At 42.7% G+C, this 12,735-nt stretch overlaps 1 protein-coding gene across 2 annotated transcripts; it reads left to right on the plus strand.

The window, feature by feature from the left end:
- The first annotated feature begins 1,265 nt into the window (after window positions 1–1,265).
- Window positions 1,266–9,013, plus strand: taf3 (TAF3 RNA polymerase II, TATA box binding protein (TBP)-associated facto). 2 transcript variants are annotated; one of them, XM_044123549.1, is made up of 7 exons: window positions 1,266–1,636; window positions 2,003–2,245; window positions 4,026–5,872; window positions 5,949–6,031; window positions 6,767–7,037; window positions 7,210–7,316; window positions 8,103–9,013. In XM_044123549.1, exons 1-7 carry the CDS (start codon window positions 1,471–1,473, stop codon window positions 8,215–8,217), a joined length of 2,832 nt encoding a protein of 943 aa, XP_043979484.1. In that variant the 5' UTR covers window positions 1,266–1,470; the 3' UTR covers window positions 8,218–9,013. The 2 variants fall into 2 exon arrangements, with proteins under 2 accessions (XP_043979484.1, XP_043979485.1); XM_044123550.1 differs by having other exon boundaries at window positions 4,029–5,872.
- Window positions 9,014–12,735: the final 3,722 nt, after the last annotated feature.

The following is a 12,735-nucleotide window of genomic DNA, read 5'->3' on the forward strand; positions in this document are numbered from 1 at the left end:
AAATTGTTTGATGATCTGAAACATTTAGGTGTTGCTAAATAGAAGCATTATCACACCTCTATCAACAGAGAAATGACTAAGAGACCAAGCTTGAAAAGGTACAATCTGAAAACAAGCTTTCAAACGTTTCCGATCCTCCATACCATTGAACACCAACAGTTAACATTTTAATATAAATTTAAATTAATGTCAGTTTTAATGTCACTACAAATCACTAGGTCTTATTTTTCGTAATAATCCAGCACCACCTTGTGTAGACTATAGAAGGTACAAAAAAACAAGAATCGACGAGCTGATATCGTTTACGTTCACCTGAACTTTGAAACACAATGACAAGTCTGAATTTTTCTAGTTTGCTTAAAATGCGACATCTTCAACCGGGTAGGAACACACTGATCTTATTTGCTGCCTATTTGTTACTAGCTAGTAGCTACCAGTGCGAAGGAGATTTGACTCTGCGTTAAGAGCTAAAACCTTAAAACTAACCCTTGGGGTAACTTTTATATTAAAATTTTTCAGCTAAAACTACTGCAAGTCTGTCTCGAGAGCTTCCTTTTCGACAATGACGGCGCTGAAATATCGACCATGTTGCCCCTGACTGTTTCATCCAACGATCTGTTATCGACGGCGGGGCTTCCTGTATGTGCTCAAGCAGTTGGGGGTGTGCTGTTCGGGACTGAGCCGACTTGATTGGCCGGTTCGTGTCCGTGACCGATGACCACATTTTTTGCACACGTGACATTAATATTTGTCACCTACTAATAAAGGTTGCCACTCTTCCTTAAGCTCCGTGTCTCACTCGCCCATCATAAGGAGTTAAAGATCATTACAAAACAATAAAGTAAGAGCAGTGTTACACTGTATGATCGTTGCATATTGTGACGGCAGAGGGAGCTATTGAGCAGCTGAAACAGCCACAGACAGCCTCTGGCGTGTCAAGTGATGACAGACCAGAATCAGTAATAAAATCAATCAGTCTGGGATAAATAAAAAAATGGAGTAAGTTAGAAAATTACAGAAGACAAGATGAGGATCACCAGGATAAATCAAGGGGAGGAACAATTTAAAGACAGCATATTTGATGGAAGGATATAATATATACTAAATTAGACTAAAGACTAATTAAATAAGATCATACCTAATTATAAAAACTAAAAAATGAAACATTCATCTCGCTTTGCTGAGCTTAGCTAAAAGATTCGGATCTCTTCAAATCTACCCAATTCCCATCACTGACTGACAATCACTTTTGCGCATGTGCAGACTAGACCTCCGGGATGGGTTTTACCGATGGAATCAAGATGGCGACTCTGGCGAAAGCGCCAATATATCTACTAAAGTAAATGTCCAAAACTAACCGAGATAGTGGGTTTTCCCTGGTCCGTTGGGGGTTTGGTGAAACATGAAGACCGGGGGCATGTCTTTGAAACGGAATTGAGTGGTATTTTTCACCGTAGCGAAGCCAGCGAGATGTGCGAGAACTATGCCCGCTCGCTGCTGCGTGTTTCGGTGGCGCAGATCTGCCAGGCTCTGGGCTGGGATGCGGTGCAGCTCACAGCCTGCGATCTGCTGTCCGATGTGCTGCACAGGTACATCCAGCAGCTGGCAAAGGTTTGCCATCGCTACTCTGAGCTGTGTAAGTTCTCTGTTTCATACTCTGATTACTTTCTTTTGCTCCAATAAACCAGAAGTTGTCGATCACGTTGTTGTTGACTTGTTCCCTTCAGTAGCGCCCCCTAGCAAAGGTTGATGTGTCAAAAAGTACAGTAACTAAATACCTGACCGGCTTCCTCACACCTCAGTGGTCACTGTGCTTACTTTACACTTATTTTCACTAAGAACAAGTGCAACGCGCTTTCGTTTTGTGTAATTCATCTGAACTGTTCATTTAATTCACTCTAAAACTTGTTGATCATCTCCAGCTTCTGCTTTCAGTCAGATTATCCAACCCGAAACTAACAGATTAAAGGTTTACCGTCTTGTTTTGATCCCGTGTTTGTAGACGGAAGAACAGATCCGGTTCTGGACGATCTCGGCCAGGCCTTCAGACTGATGGGGGTCAACTTGAGCGAACTGGAAGACTACGTCAACAACCTGGAGCCCGTGGCGTTCACCCATCAGACGCCGCTCTTTCCTGTCAACAAGAACAACGTCCTGCAGTTTCCTCAGCCTGGAGTCAGAGATGCAGAGGAGAGAAAGGATTACATCCCAGAGCACATGCCGCCTCTGGTCTCCTTACAAGAAGGTCAGCATGCTTGTTGGCTATAGTACTGTGAAAAAGTATTATTCTCCCTTCCAGATTTCTTCTGTTTTAAATGTTTCTGAACATAGTGCAAGTTTTTACAACAGCAATAACTTGACTAACTGCAATATTGGTTTTCCAGTGAGTTGTTTTCATTTATTAAAGGAAATAATCTGTCCAAACCAAGATGGATTGTTATTACAGTGTAACCATCACCTAATAACTGGCTGCCATCAAGTATTTGAAAGCGAGCCTTAAGCCTGTCACAATTAATTAAGTAATCGCATCATAAATTAAAACGAACTCAATAATTATTTTCACTTCTGCTGATTATTTTCTTGAAGGTTAATTTTGTTTGCAGAAACTTGATAATTCATTTTACTTATGGTTTCCGTTGTAAGTTGTTTTTATTTATTATTTTTGGTTGTTGTGTTTTATTTTGGATATTTAAAGTTCCCGTGTTAAGAGCTTTTTTAAAATAAAATTTACATGTATTGGGGCGTGCTGTGGTGGCGTAGGGGATAGCGCAACCCACATTTGGAGGCCTTGAGTCCTTGACGCGGCCGTTGCGGATTCAATTCCCGGACCCGGCGACATTTGCCGCATGTCTTCCCCCTTCTCTGTCTCCCCCTTTCCTGTCAGCCTACTGTCATATAACGGACACTAGAGCCCACAAAAAGACCCCTGGTGGGGAGAAAAACAAACAAAAAACAAAATTTACATGTATTGGTCTTTGAGAGGACCATTTTACATTACTACTCTATTAATAATATATATTTTTTGATAAGGAAAAACCCCCAATATCATCGATTATTGCATTAATTAGTGTGGATGAACTTTGGCTTCATTCTTCTGTACAGGATTTTTTTAATTCAACCATTTTCGAGGATTTTCAAGCATGTCTGTTTACACCACATAATCCTGTTCAAATTAAGGACTGGCCTTTGACTAGGCCACTCGAAAACCTTTTTTTTTTAGATCCATTCAGAGTTGTGCATCAGTCACAAGCTGATGGTCGTACTGCTTTTTGCCACACTTCTTTGTTCCACCACTCACAGCAAGTCGAATGCACATCTTCTGGGTCCTGTAAGTATTGGGGGAACATCAGATTTTGTTTGTTTGTTTGTTTTGGTAAATGTGAGGTGGGCGGGTCTTTTTCTTCTGTTGGGTCAACAGTGATTTTGGGCCATTTGTTCCTGTTGACTCATAGAAGGAGACCTCAACCGAAGCTTGTTGTAGTTTGCTGAAGCCCTTAAATATAAAACTTAAACTGCTGCTGCCATTTTTTACACACCTCTGCTGTCGTATTGCTTTGAATTTTCTGTCTTGCGTTATCTCTGCTGATCCATTTTCCAAATGAAACTTGTGCTTGTATTTGTTTTAGGAATCCAGTTTAAAGGGTGAGTCCGTCAATTTTCCTTTGACGTAAATTTGACTGGATGCCTTCTGTGTTGTTTCAGGGTTTTTATAACCGTGCAGTGAACAAAAACTCTTTCACATAATGAAGGCTCATCTGCTATACAGGCCTGGTTAGTCTAATGGTGTTGATTCAGAAAATGTGTTCTCTTTGCTGCATTTTGCACAACTCAAAGTGACATCGATTGGGTTTTAAAATGAGTGAACACGCTGATGTTTTTCTTTAATGCTCTCAAAAAGCCCTTTTGTCAACTGTGCATTTTCTAATAAGATGTTCACAAATGTATATACGCCAACCTTTCCAGGGTTAGAAATGGGTTTTAAGGTTGCTAGAGTTGCTTATCTGGTTTGTTTTATCTTTGCTCAGCAGAAGAGGAGGAGGAAGAGGTTCCTCCTGACATGGGTACCTCGGCTGAGGCCATGCAGGTGGCCTTGGAAGAAGACGAGGATGAAATAGACGAAGACGAAATGGTCAACGACGAAAACCACCCGCTAAAGAGACACCTGGACAGTCCCGACGCGGCCCTGGGCATGATGCCCACCTCCAAGAGGCCACGGATGTACCCCGGTCTCAGCCCAGAGTGGGGCGTGGAGCCCAGGGAGCCCCTTACCTCCCTCAACCCTCAGCGCGTCCCGCCAGGCATTTTGCCTTCTCACGACAGCCTCGACCCCCTGTCGCCTGAAACCCCATCCGGGCCCCTGCCTTCTTTCAGACCTCTGCCGGTCCTACCCAAACACTCGGACCAGAAGGCGCTCGCCGTCCCGGTTAGAAAGCCTAAGGTCTCGTCCCCCGGCAGGCAACGGACTAAGTCCCCGAAAGGGGCGCTTCCTGTTGCGGTCGCAGGCAGTCCCATACACTCTCCAAAGCCTTCGAAGGAGCGGAAAAAGTCCCCGGGCAGGACCAAGAGTCCGAAAAGCCCAAAGAGCCCGAAGGTGGGCTCGCTTAAAGTGCCTCCAGCTCAGATCAAAACGGAAGCTCTGCACAAGCTGTCCGCTCTGAGCGAGAGGATGGGGAAAGAGATCGTCCACCAGCGTCCGGTCGACGACGACCCCCAGTTCCCCGAAGTCTCGTTCAAGAAGCTGGAGCCCGACAACACGGCCATCGACGACTCCATCGACGCCGTGATAGCCAGAGCGTGTGCCGAGCGCGAGCCCGACCCCTTCGCCTTCTCCTCCGGCTCCGACTCCGACAGCAACGGCTTCTCCAGCCCCAGGAGGCTGACCATCATGGAGCCGTCCACGCCCAAGATCCCCGCCGGCATCGGCGGTTTCATGAAGGACACCTCGACGCCACTTCATCCACACGCCCACGTCGGCCTCGGGAACTGGACTTTGGACGACTCGATCAACGAAGTTGTCCGCAAAGCCAACCAGGGCGGTCCGTCGGCTCCGCCTCCTCCTCTTCCTCCTCCCCCAGTCCCAGCCGAGTATGTGTCGTCGGGTTCGGCGTCTCCGCCCACCCCCGAGCCGCTGCTCAAGGTGTTCGAGGAGAAGAGCAAGATCACGCCGCCGCCGCCGCCGCCTGATGTGAAGAAGAAGCTAAAGAAGGACCTCAAGACCAAGATGAAGAAGAAGGAGAAAGACAAGCCAAAGGACAAAGACCGGGAAAAGGACAAGAGCAAGGTGAAGGAGAAGAACAAGGAGAAAAACAGGGACAAAAACAAGGAGTTCTCCAAGGAGCTCAAGATGCCTTGGAAAGATGTCAAGGTTGATGACCTCTTCATGCCACGAGAGTTCACCCTGCCGGAGGTCCCCATCAAAATAAAATCAAGAGACGGAGAGGGCACCAAGAAGGAGAGGGAGAAACATAAAGACAAGAAGAAGGACAAAGAGAAAAGCAAGAAGGACAAAGACAAAAAGGAGAAGAATAAAGACAGGAACAAGGAGGACAAGCAGAAACAGTCGGCGCTGTCGACCTTTTCCCTCAGCGACCTCCCGCCGCTGTTCAGCCCCTCGACCTGCCTGCGGGTGCCCTCCATGCTGCCGTCGTTAGCGCCCATCCTGCACGACAAGGAGGTGAAGGGCAAGGAGAAGGAGAAGAAAAAAGACAAGAAAGAGAAGAAGAAGAAGAAAGACAAGGACAAGGACAAGGAGCGAGAAAAGGCCAAGGAGAAGGAGAGGGAGAAGGAGGAGAAAAGGAAGGAAAAGGAGAGAGAAAAGGAGAAACGGGAGAAGGAGAAGGAAAAAGAGAAGGAGAAGATTCGTCTGGAGAAGGTAACCGTTGGCTTGTGTTTGTTTGTTGTTGTTTGTGGGGCGGTTGCTAACGGTAACGCTGCTGGTGCCTTCTCAGGTGAAGATGGAGACTCCAGTCGTCTTGCCGTCTCCAGTCATTCCCCGGCTGACCCTCAGGGTGGGAGCAGGTCAGGACAAAATGTAAGTCTGCCGACGTTTCCCCACAATCCCCAATTCCATCCAGAAACCCGTATGCTCTTGGATTTCTGTATATAAACCGTTCCAGGCGAATCTCAATAAATCACAACATTATTGAATAATTTAATTGAAGTCAGGTTATTCAATTCAAATGTGGAAATGAATTGTTGCATCGATTAATTACACTGTACCTCACACATAAATTATATTTGCGCAGATTCCTGTAGCCTGTGCTCTGTTTTGTTCTACCACATTTTTTTCCCTCCACTTAACTTTCTATAAATTTTTACCAACTCTTGTCTGCAGTTTAAATATTTTCACTTTTTCTTTTCTGGAATTAAAATAGATATAAGGTTGTGTTTTGATATATTTACCAAAACTCATCTCTGGTGGTAGAGCTCAGTTTTTTAAATGATCTTTGTGACAAAGTAAGTCAAGTCAAGCCACACTATAAAAACATAATGCAGTAACCAATTATGAAACAATAAACATTACATGTTGTCAAATGCCACCATCAAAATCATCCAGCAAATACATATGAAAAATATGGATCAATGCTCCAGTTATTATCACTTGGGTTTTTAGCCCTGCTTTAAAAGAGCTCAGTGTTTCAGCAGTTTTGCCGTTTTCCAGAAGTTTGTTCCACATTAATGGAGCTTAGAAACCCAATGCTGCTCCTCCATGTTTGTTTCTGGTTCAGTGGACCAGAACCGTGCTAACCCGTGTTTGTTTCTCCAGCGTTATCAGCAAAGTGGTTCCAAACTCGGAGCCCAAGACCCCAGGAACCAAGACTCCTGCTGCCAAGTCGGCCCCCGGGAACCGTCCCCGGACGCCACCTCCTCCGCCGGTTCTCCCCCCAGTGGTTCCCGTTCTGCTGCCCGCCTCCCCGCTGCAGCCCGCTCCTGCCCCGCCAGCGTCTCTGCTGCCTCTGCCCTCTATGCTGCCCCCTGCTGCCTCCGTCAAGCCGCCGGTCCGCAGCGTCGTAACCGAGACCGTCAGTACTTACGTGGTGGGTTTCCATGAGTGGAGCGTGTTTTACCGCAGTGTTGTTTGGAGGATTATGAATTATTTTACCTTAAAAATAATTAATCGTTTGCGTGAATCTAGTAAACCTGCATAAAAGCTGTTGAGTTGACGTGGAACCCCTTAGGAATCCTTTGTGGTGTCCGTTTGTGTCCCAGATCCGGGATGAATGGGGAAATCAAATCTGGATTTGTCCTGGATGTAACAAACCGGATGACGGCAGCCCCATGATTGGATGTGACGATTGTGACGACTGGTATCACTGGTAAGAGACGCTCCAATTAACCTTTTTAACTTCAATTATTGAAGTAATCGCGATAGAATAATTGAGTAACCAATTAATCATTAACTGGAGTACACAGAGTCAAAAAGAGCCATTTGCTAAATAAATCAACATATTTAGAGCAGTAATTAAGCCAAATTTGTAGAAGAATATATGGATTTCATATTTGAGAAAAAAACCTCTTTGTCTGTTGATAAGTTTTACCCAAAACTCCTCAAGTGGAATTTTTTTTTGATATTCACCTGATTCAAATTTACTAAAAAAAAATGCTATGTTGTTGCATTGTAGGCAATAAAAGGTTTGTTTTCTTATTTTAAAAAGGAATGTAATCATTTGCTAATTTCTGTCTTTTAATGCATTTCTAATAATATTATAAAAAACGTTAATATTGTAGTTAAATTTTTTTTTTTAATCTGCAGAATATGCCGACTTTTCTTATCAGACTAATTGATTATTCATCAAAATAATTGACAGATTAATAAAATAATTATTATTTGCAGCCCTACACTTAATTAACTAACACTAAATTTAACTAATTTCCTGCAGTAAGTGTATTCAAAATAATATATATATTTTTGATTAGGCTACTATAATTAAAGATGAACTACTTCTGCACTTTTGGACCTCTACGGTCCAAAAGTGAGATGTTTCTGACTCGTTCACGTCTTTACTGGTTCTTTAGGACAGCCAAACGTTTCCATATCGCCACAACACTAATGCAGACGAATCCTCACTGTGTGAACTCCTGTCTCCTCGTTTTCCGCTCAGGCCTTGTGTCGGGATCCTTACGCCGCCCCCGGAGGACCAGTCATGGTTCTGCGTAAAATGTTCCAACAAGAAGAAGGACAAAAAACACAAGAAGAAGAAACACAAACCCCACTGAGACTATGCAAAGAAGAAAAAAACTAATAAACAAACGGACAGATTTGGGACTTTCTCAACTATAAAGCCATTATTGATCGCTGGCGGCACTGCTGTAAAAAAGAAAGAAAGAAAAAAGAAAGTAAAAATCGGCGGCTGACGGTAACTTTTGGGGGTTGTTTTTTTAAAGAGGTCAGCCGCTATGCATCGTGAGTCGGGGAGAGGAGTCGGCTTTAACCAGCACATACTCAGCCTTACTCCTGCTGCGGGGCTGTTTTTCCTTTATCACCTGCAAAAAGTTTGCCTGTTATTATTATTTTTTGTTTCCCGGCTGTTTTGCTGGCTGTTTCCCTGCGATTTTGTCCGCAAAGACCACATGAACTTTTAGAAGAACAGAGCTGAGGTCTGCCATCGTCGGTCTACCATGTTTCTGTTTGCTTCCCGTCTTCTGCAGGAAGGCCGGACCTCACCGCCGGACCCTCCTGCAGCTTCCTGCAGTAACATTGAAATGTCATGTATATAAAGATGATTGCATCAGGCATGTATAAATATGTAAATACCACCTTGGAAGCCAAGTGCGTTTTGTTCTTAGGATCGTCTCGTTTGAACCACTTTCACTTATCGGTTTTTAAAATCCAACTGTTTTTTCTTGTAATTTCTGTATATTTTTTTTTAAATTTGAACTTTGTATTTTTTTTTTTCCTTCACATGGATTCTCTGAGTCGTATACTGTAGCCGTGCTCGTATTGTAAATCATTTTTGCTGATATTTCAATATTAAAGGTGAACAGTCTGTGCGTCCGCAGACTCAAAAAGAAATTTTTACATCTACGCCTGTTTGCTAACGCATTTTTTTTTTTTTTAAGAAGAATTAGTTTGAACTTACTTTGCAAAAACAAATTTTAAAATAGTAGAGCATTGTGTGCATTAAATGCGTTTTAAAAAAATATGTCCCTTCTGCCATTTGTAGTTAAAATGGCCCGGTCTCTTCCATAAATGACCACACGGTGTCACCCTTGAGGCGCCATACCGGCTTTTCCAGATATGAGGTTCAAAAAATCCTTCTGTATTATTTATGCCTTTTTTTACCTTTAAAAAAGTATAAAGATAAACTAAAAAACCCACGATTAGATCATTTCTTTATGCCATTATTATTATACTCATCTATTCACTGTTCATTTTGTTCAAAGAGCTGCAGCTGAACTGCCTTTTGATTTGAGGGAAGATGTGACCAGATGGACTTTTAAAGCTTATGATAATGTTTATTAATATACATCAGGTTTCAAAATGTTTTCTAAGTCTTCTTTTGTTAAATCAAACCTTGGTTTGTTACCCTTATGTCACTATTTGTGCCAAAAACAGAACAAAACTTTAGCATGAGATTAAAATGCTGCAATGAGAAATGAATTATACTAAGAGTTTTTATTTGTCCTCATAATTGAAACAATGCTAACTAAAATATCTTTATTGGATATAAATAAATAAATGGAGCACACTTAGCAAAACACACTGAAAAAGAGAATGGTCCTCCGATTTGGAAAAAGTCGAATGAAGTTTGTCAGACTTACTTTATTAACATTTGCTTCATTAAACAACTTAACAAATTAACTCAAGTAAACCTAATTTGTCTAATTTACATCATACCGTGATGTAAGTTAGACAAATTAGACAAATCGCCTGACAAATTAGACAAATCGCCCGATTTTCAATTTGATTACTCATGACCATTTAACTCGGTATATTCAAGTTGGATCACTCCTCCTGTTTCTTCAGTAATTTAATTTTTTATAATGACAAGAAAGACTATCATTATTATGACCATTAATATTAACAGGACTTCAAGATCAATGCTGACGAGATTTTATATTGCATGTAAACGTGTAGAAGTACTACTGCAGCCTTTCTCTTTGTCTTCATATCGTTGCTCATTTCTGTCTTTTTTTTTTTTTTTTTTGGCTGATTGTCATAAACAGCCACACGCTGCCACGGGTCGCAGACCCCTGGGTTATCCAAACGCATCGCAGCGCCGGAGTATTCATGAACTGCAACCTACTTGGATGCAGCGCAGGAGGGGTTAGGGGTCAGAGGTCAGTGATGCTGAAGTTAATCGGAGGCCAAAACTGGCGAAAGAGAAACGTGGTCAGAAATGACGGTTCCAGAAACCGTTTGAGGGGCAGAAGAAGAAACGAGGTTAGCTGCTGCACCCCATAGATTCAAAGTGCTGCTTCAAGTTGGGCCAAGGGAAACAAACGGCGTCTCCAAAAGACAGTGTGGTTGGAACGTCTCTGGGGTCAAAGAAACACCGTTAGGCAGGAAGGTGCTCACAGGAACGCACGCGCTCTGCAGACTCAAGGCCTTGAAAGATACGACTGAGGGGAAGACAATGCTCCTCCTTCAGCAACTTTTGGGAGGCTGTGCTTTATCTATCCCGCCGATTGTGAGAAGGTTAGCGTGTGATGGAAAAAATTTTATTATTTCTTGTTGGACACATCTTGCTGTTTCTAATGTTTCTACCTCTTCATAATAATTTCTCTTTAGAAATGAGTGGACAACCGTTTTGAAATCCTGATGTGCTCTTTAATGGCTCACTCCTTCCTTTTACTTTCAGCAGGAAACGCCCTTCAAACGTTAAGTGGGTCACAAGATACGCAGCGACTGTTGCTATGTACTCCAGTTGTTAGAAATGTCTTTTTATGAAAACCCAGTTTATGTTAGAAAAAGTATTTCCCCATCTACAGATTTTCTTTTTAAGTCCTAGTCAAATGTTTTAGATCATCAAACAAATTTAAAAATTGTAATAACAAAAGACCCTGGATAATCACAAGAGGGAGTTTTCATGTTAGAGAATTTTATTTATTTACAACACACTTGTGTGTGCAGCAGAACAACGATCAGAGGCGCACCAGCAGGTCCATCTCTGAACAGCTTGAAGAAAACCAAACGGAGGTTCTGGAGTGGCCCAGTCGATGTCTGCAGTTGGAATCTTGTGGGTCCGTTCACGTTCTAAAACCCTCCAACGATGGAGAATTCATCAAACTTCCTCCAGAGCGACGTGAGAGACTCCCCGCTGACATCACACTTGACGACTGATGTTGCTGCCAAACAGTTTAAGGAGTAAATGCTTTTCTCAAACAGGATCTGGGTGGTTCTCATGTTGCCATTTGAAAACTGGCTTCTTTTTTGTTTGGTTGTCTGTCCCTGATGTTGAAAACCTGGTGGATCTGAAAAGAGTAAGCATGACAAGAGGCCAACATCACACTGTACGCCTTTCGTCTTCGCCTGATTTTGCAGTGTTTAGCTCTTTTGTTTTTCTTTCTTTCTTCTTTATTGCTTCACTTTCAGCTTGACACTGGTCCATGCTCAGGCTGAGGGTTTGCCTTCTGGATGTCTGACGCAGCAGAAGGAACGCATTACATCTGCTTATAATTACACACTTGCTTACTGGGGGTTTTCTACTAAAACAGGTAAATATTTGTTTTCTAATGTTCACGACCATATTTGGCTTTGAATTCCTATTTTTCCTGCTAATTTGAGCTAATCCCGTCAGATATTGCAGTGCTGCCGTTCCTTTCTGCAGAAAGCTATCCACAGGTTTTTCACGTCATGAGAAGATCCCCCCCCCACACACACACACACACACACTCATCCAAATGATTTTGCTGTTTTCTGCACTCTGTGAAAAACAGCTACATATATTACAATCCCTCAGCAGCCTTTTAAAGGCAGGCCTTTAAAGGACAAAACAAACACAAAAAAAGGCACTGTAAAACAGGATTCCCTGAGTTATCAGTGAACATATAGTGATGTGGGGCCTACATGTGTGATCTCACTTTTTCCATTCTTTGAAGCGAAGTGCAGAACTGAACTGCCTGCAGGAGAAAGAGAAGCCAGATCTTTCATGTGCAGCAGGAGCTTTCATTAGTAGTCATCAACTGACTCCTCTTCTTCTTCTTCTTCTTGTGCTTCTTCTTCACTTTTCTGCAGCGTGAAACTCTGGAACGAGTTGGCAAATGAATGCTGGCTGAATGGGGAAGTTCACATGTTGAAATCGCATCTTAGAGGCAATTAAATATTATAAAATCAAGATAAATTACTTGTGGTCAACACAACTAAGGTAGATGCATAGGCTAGTTTTAATATATCTAATATTTAGTGTCAAGTTAAGCTCTTAGTGCAGAATCAGACTCACTCTGACTGCTTTTTAGTGCCAGGTGCTAATGTAACATAAGCTAAATGTGCCACACCCAATGATTCAAGAAGCTGCTTCAATTTTTTCCCCTCAAGCATTCACTTTTAAAGATTTGCCTAACAAAAAAAAAAAAAAAAAAAATCTCTTACTTATCCACTTCTCTGTCTCTCTTTGTGGAGATGGCCTCGGTGCAAATCCACTCGGTGTCATCTGATGAAAGAGAATCGGGGAGGAAGTGGAAAAATTGATGTGCGACCAAAAGAAAGGGGAAGTAAAAGGACTCGCCGGCCATGCAAAACATGCTGACATTTTAATGCAGCGCAGCAGCCTCGATCGCAAGCGAGGCAGTCAA

The sequence above is a fragment of the Gambusia affinis genome, linkage group LG08 (assembly GCF_019740435.1).
Source record: "Gambusia affinis linkage group LG08, SWU_Gaff_1.0, whole genome shotgun sequence".
In the NCBI taxonomy this organism is placed as follows: domain Eukaryota; kingdom Metazoa; phylum Chordata; class Actinopteri; order Cyprinodontiformes; family Poeciliidae; genus Gambusia; species Gambusia affinis.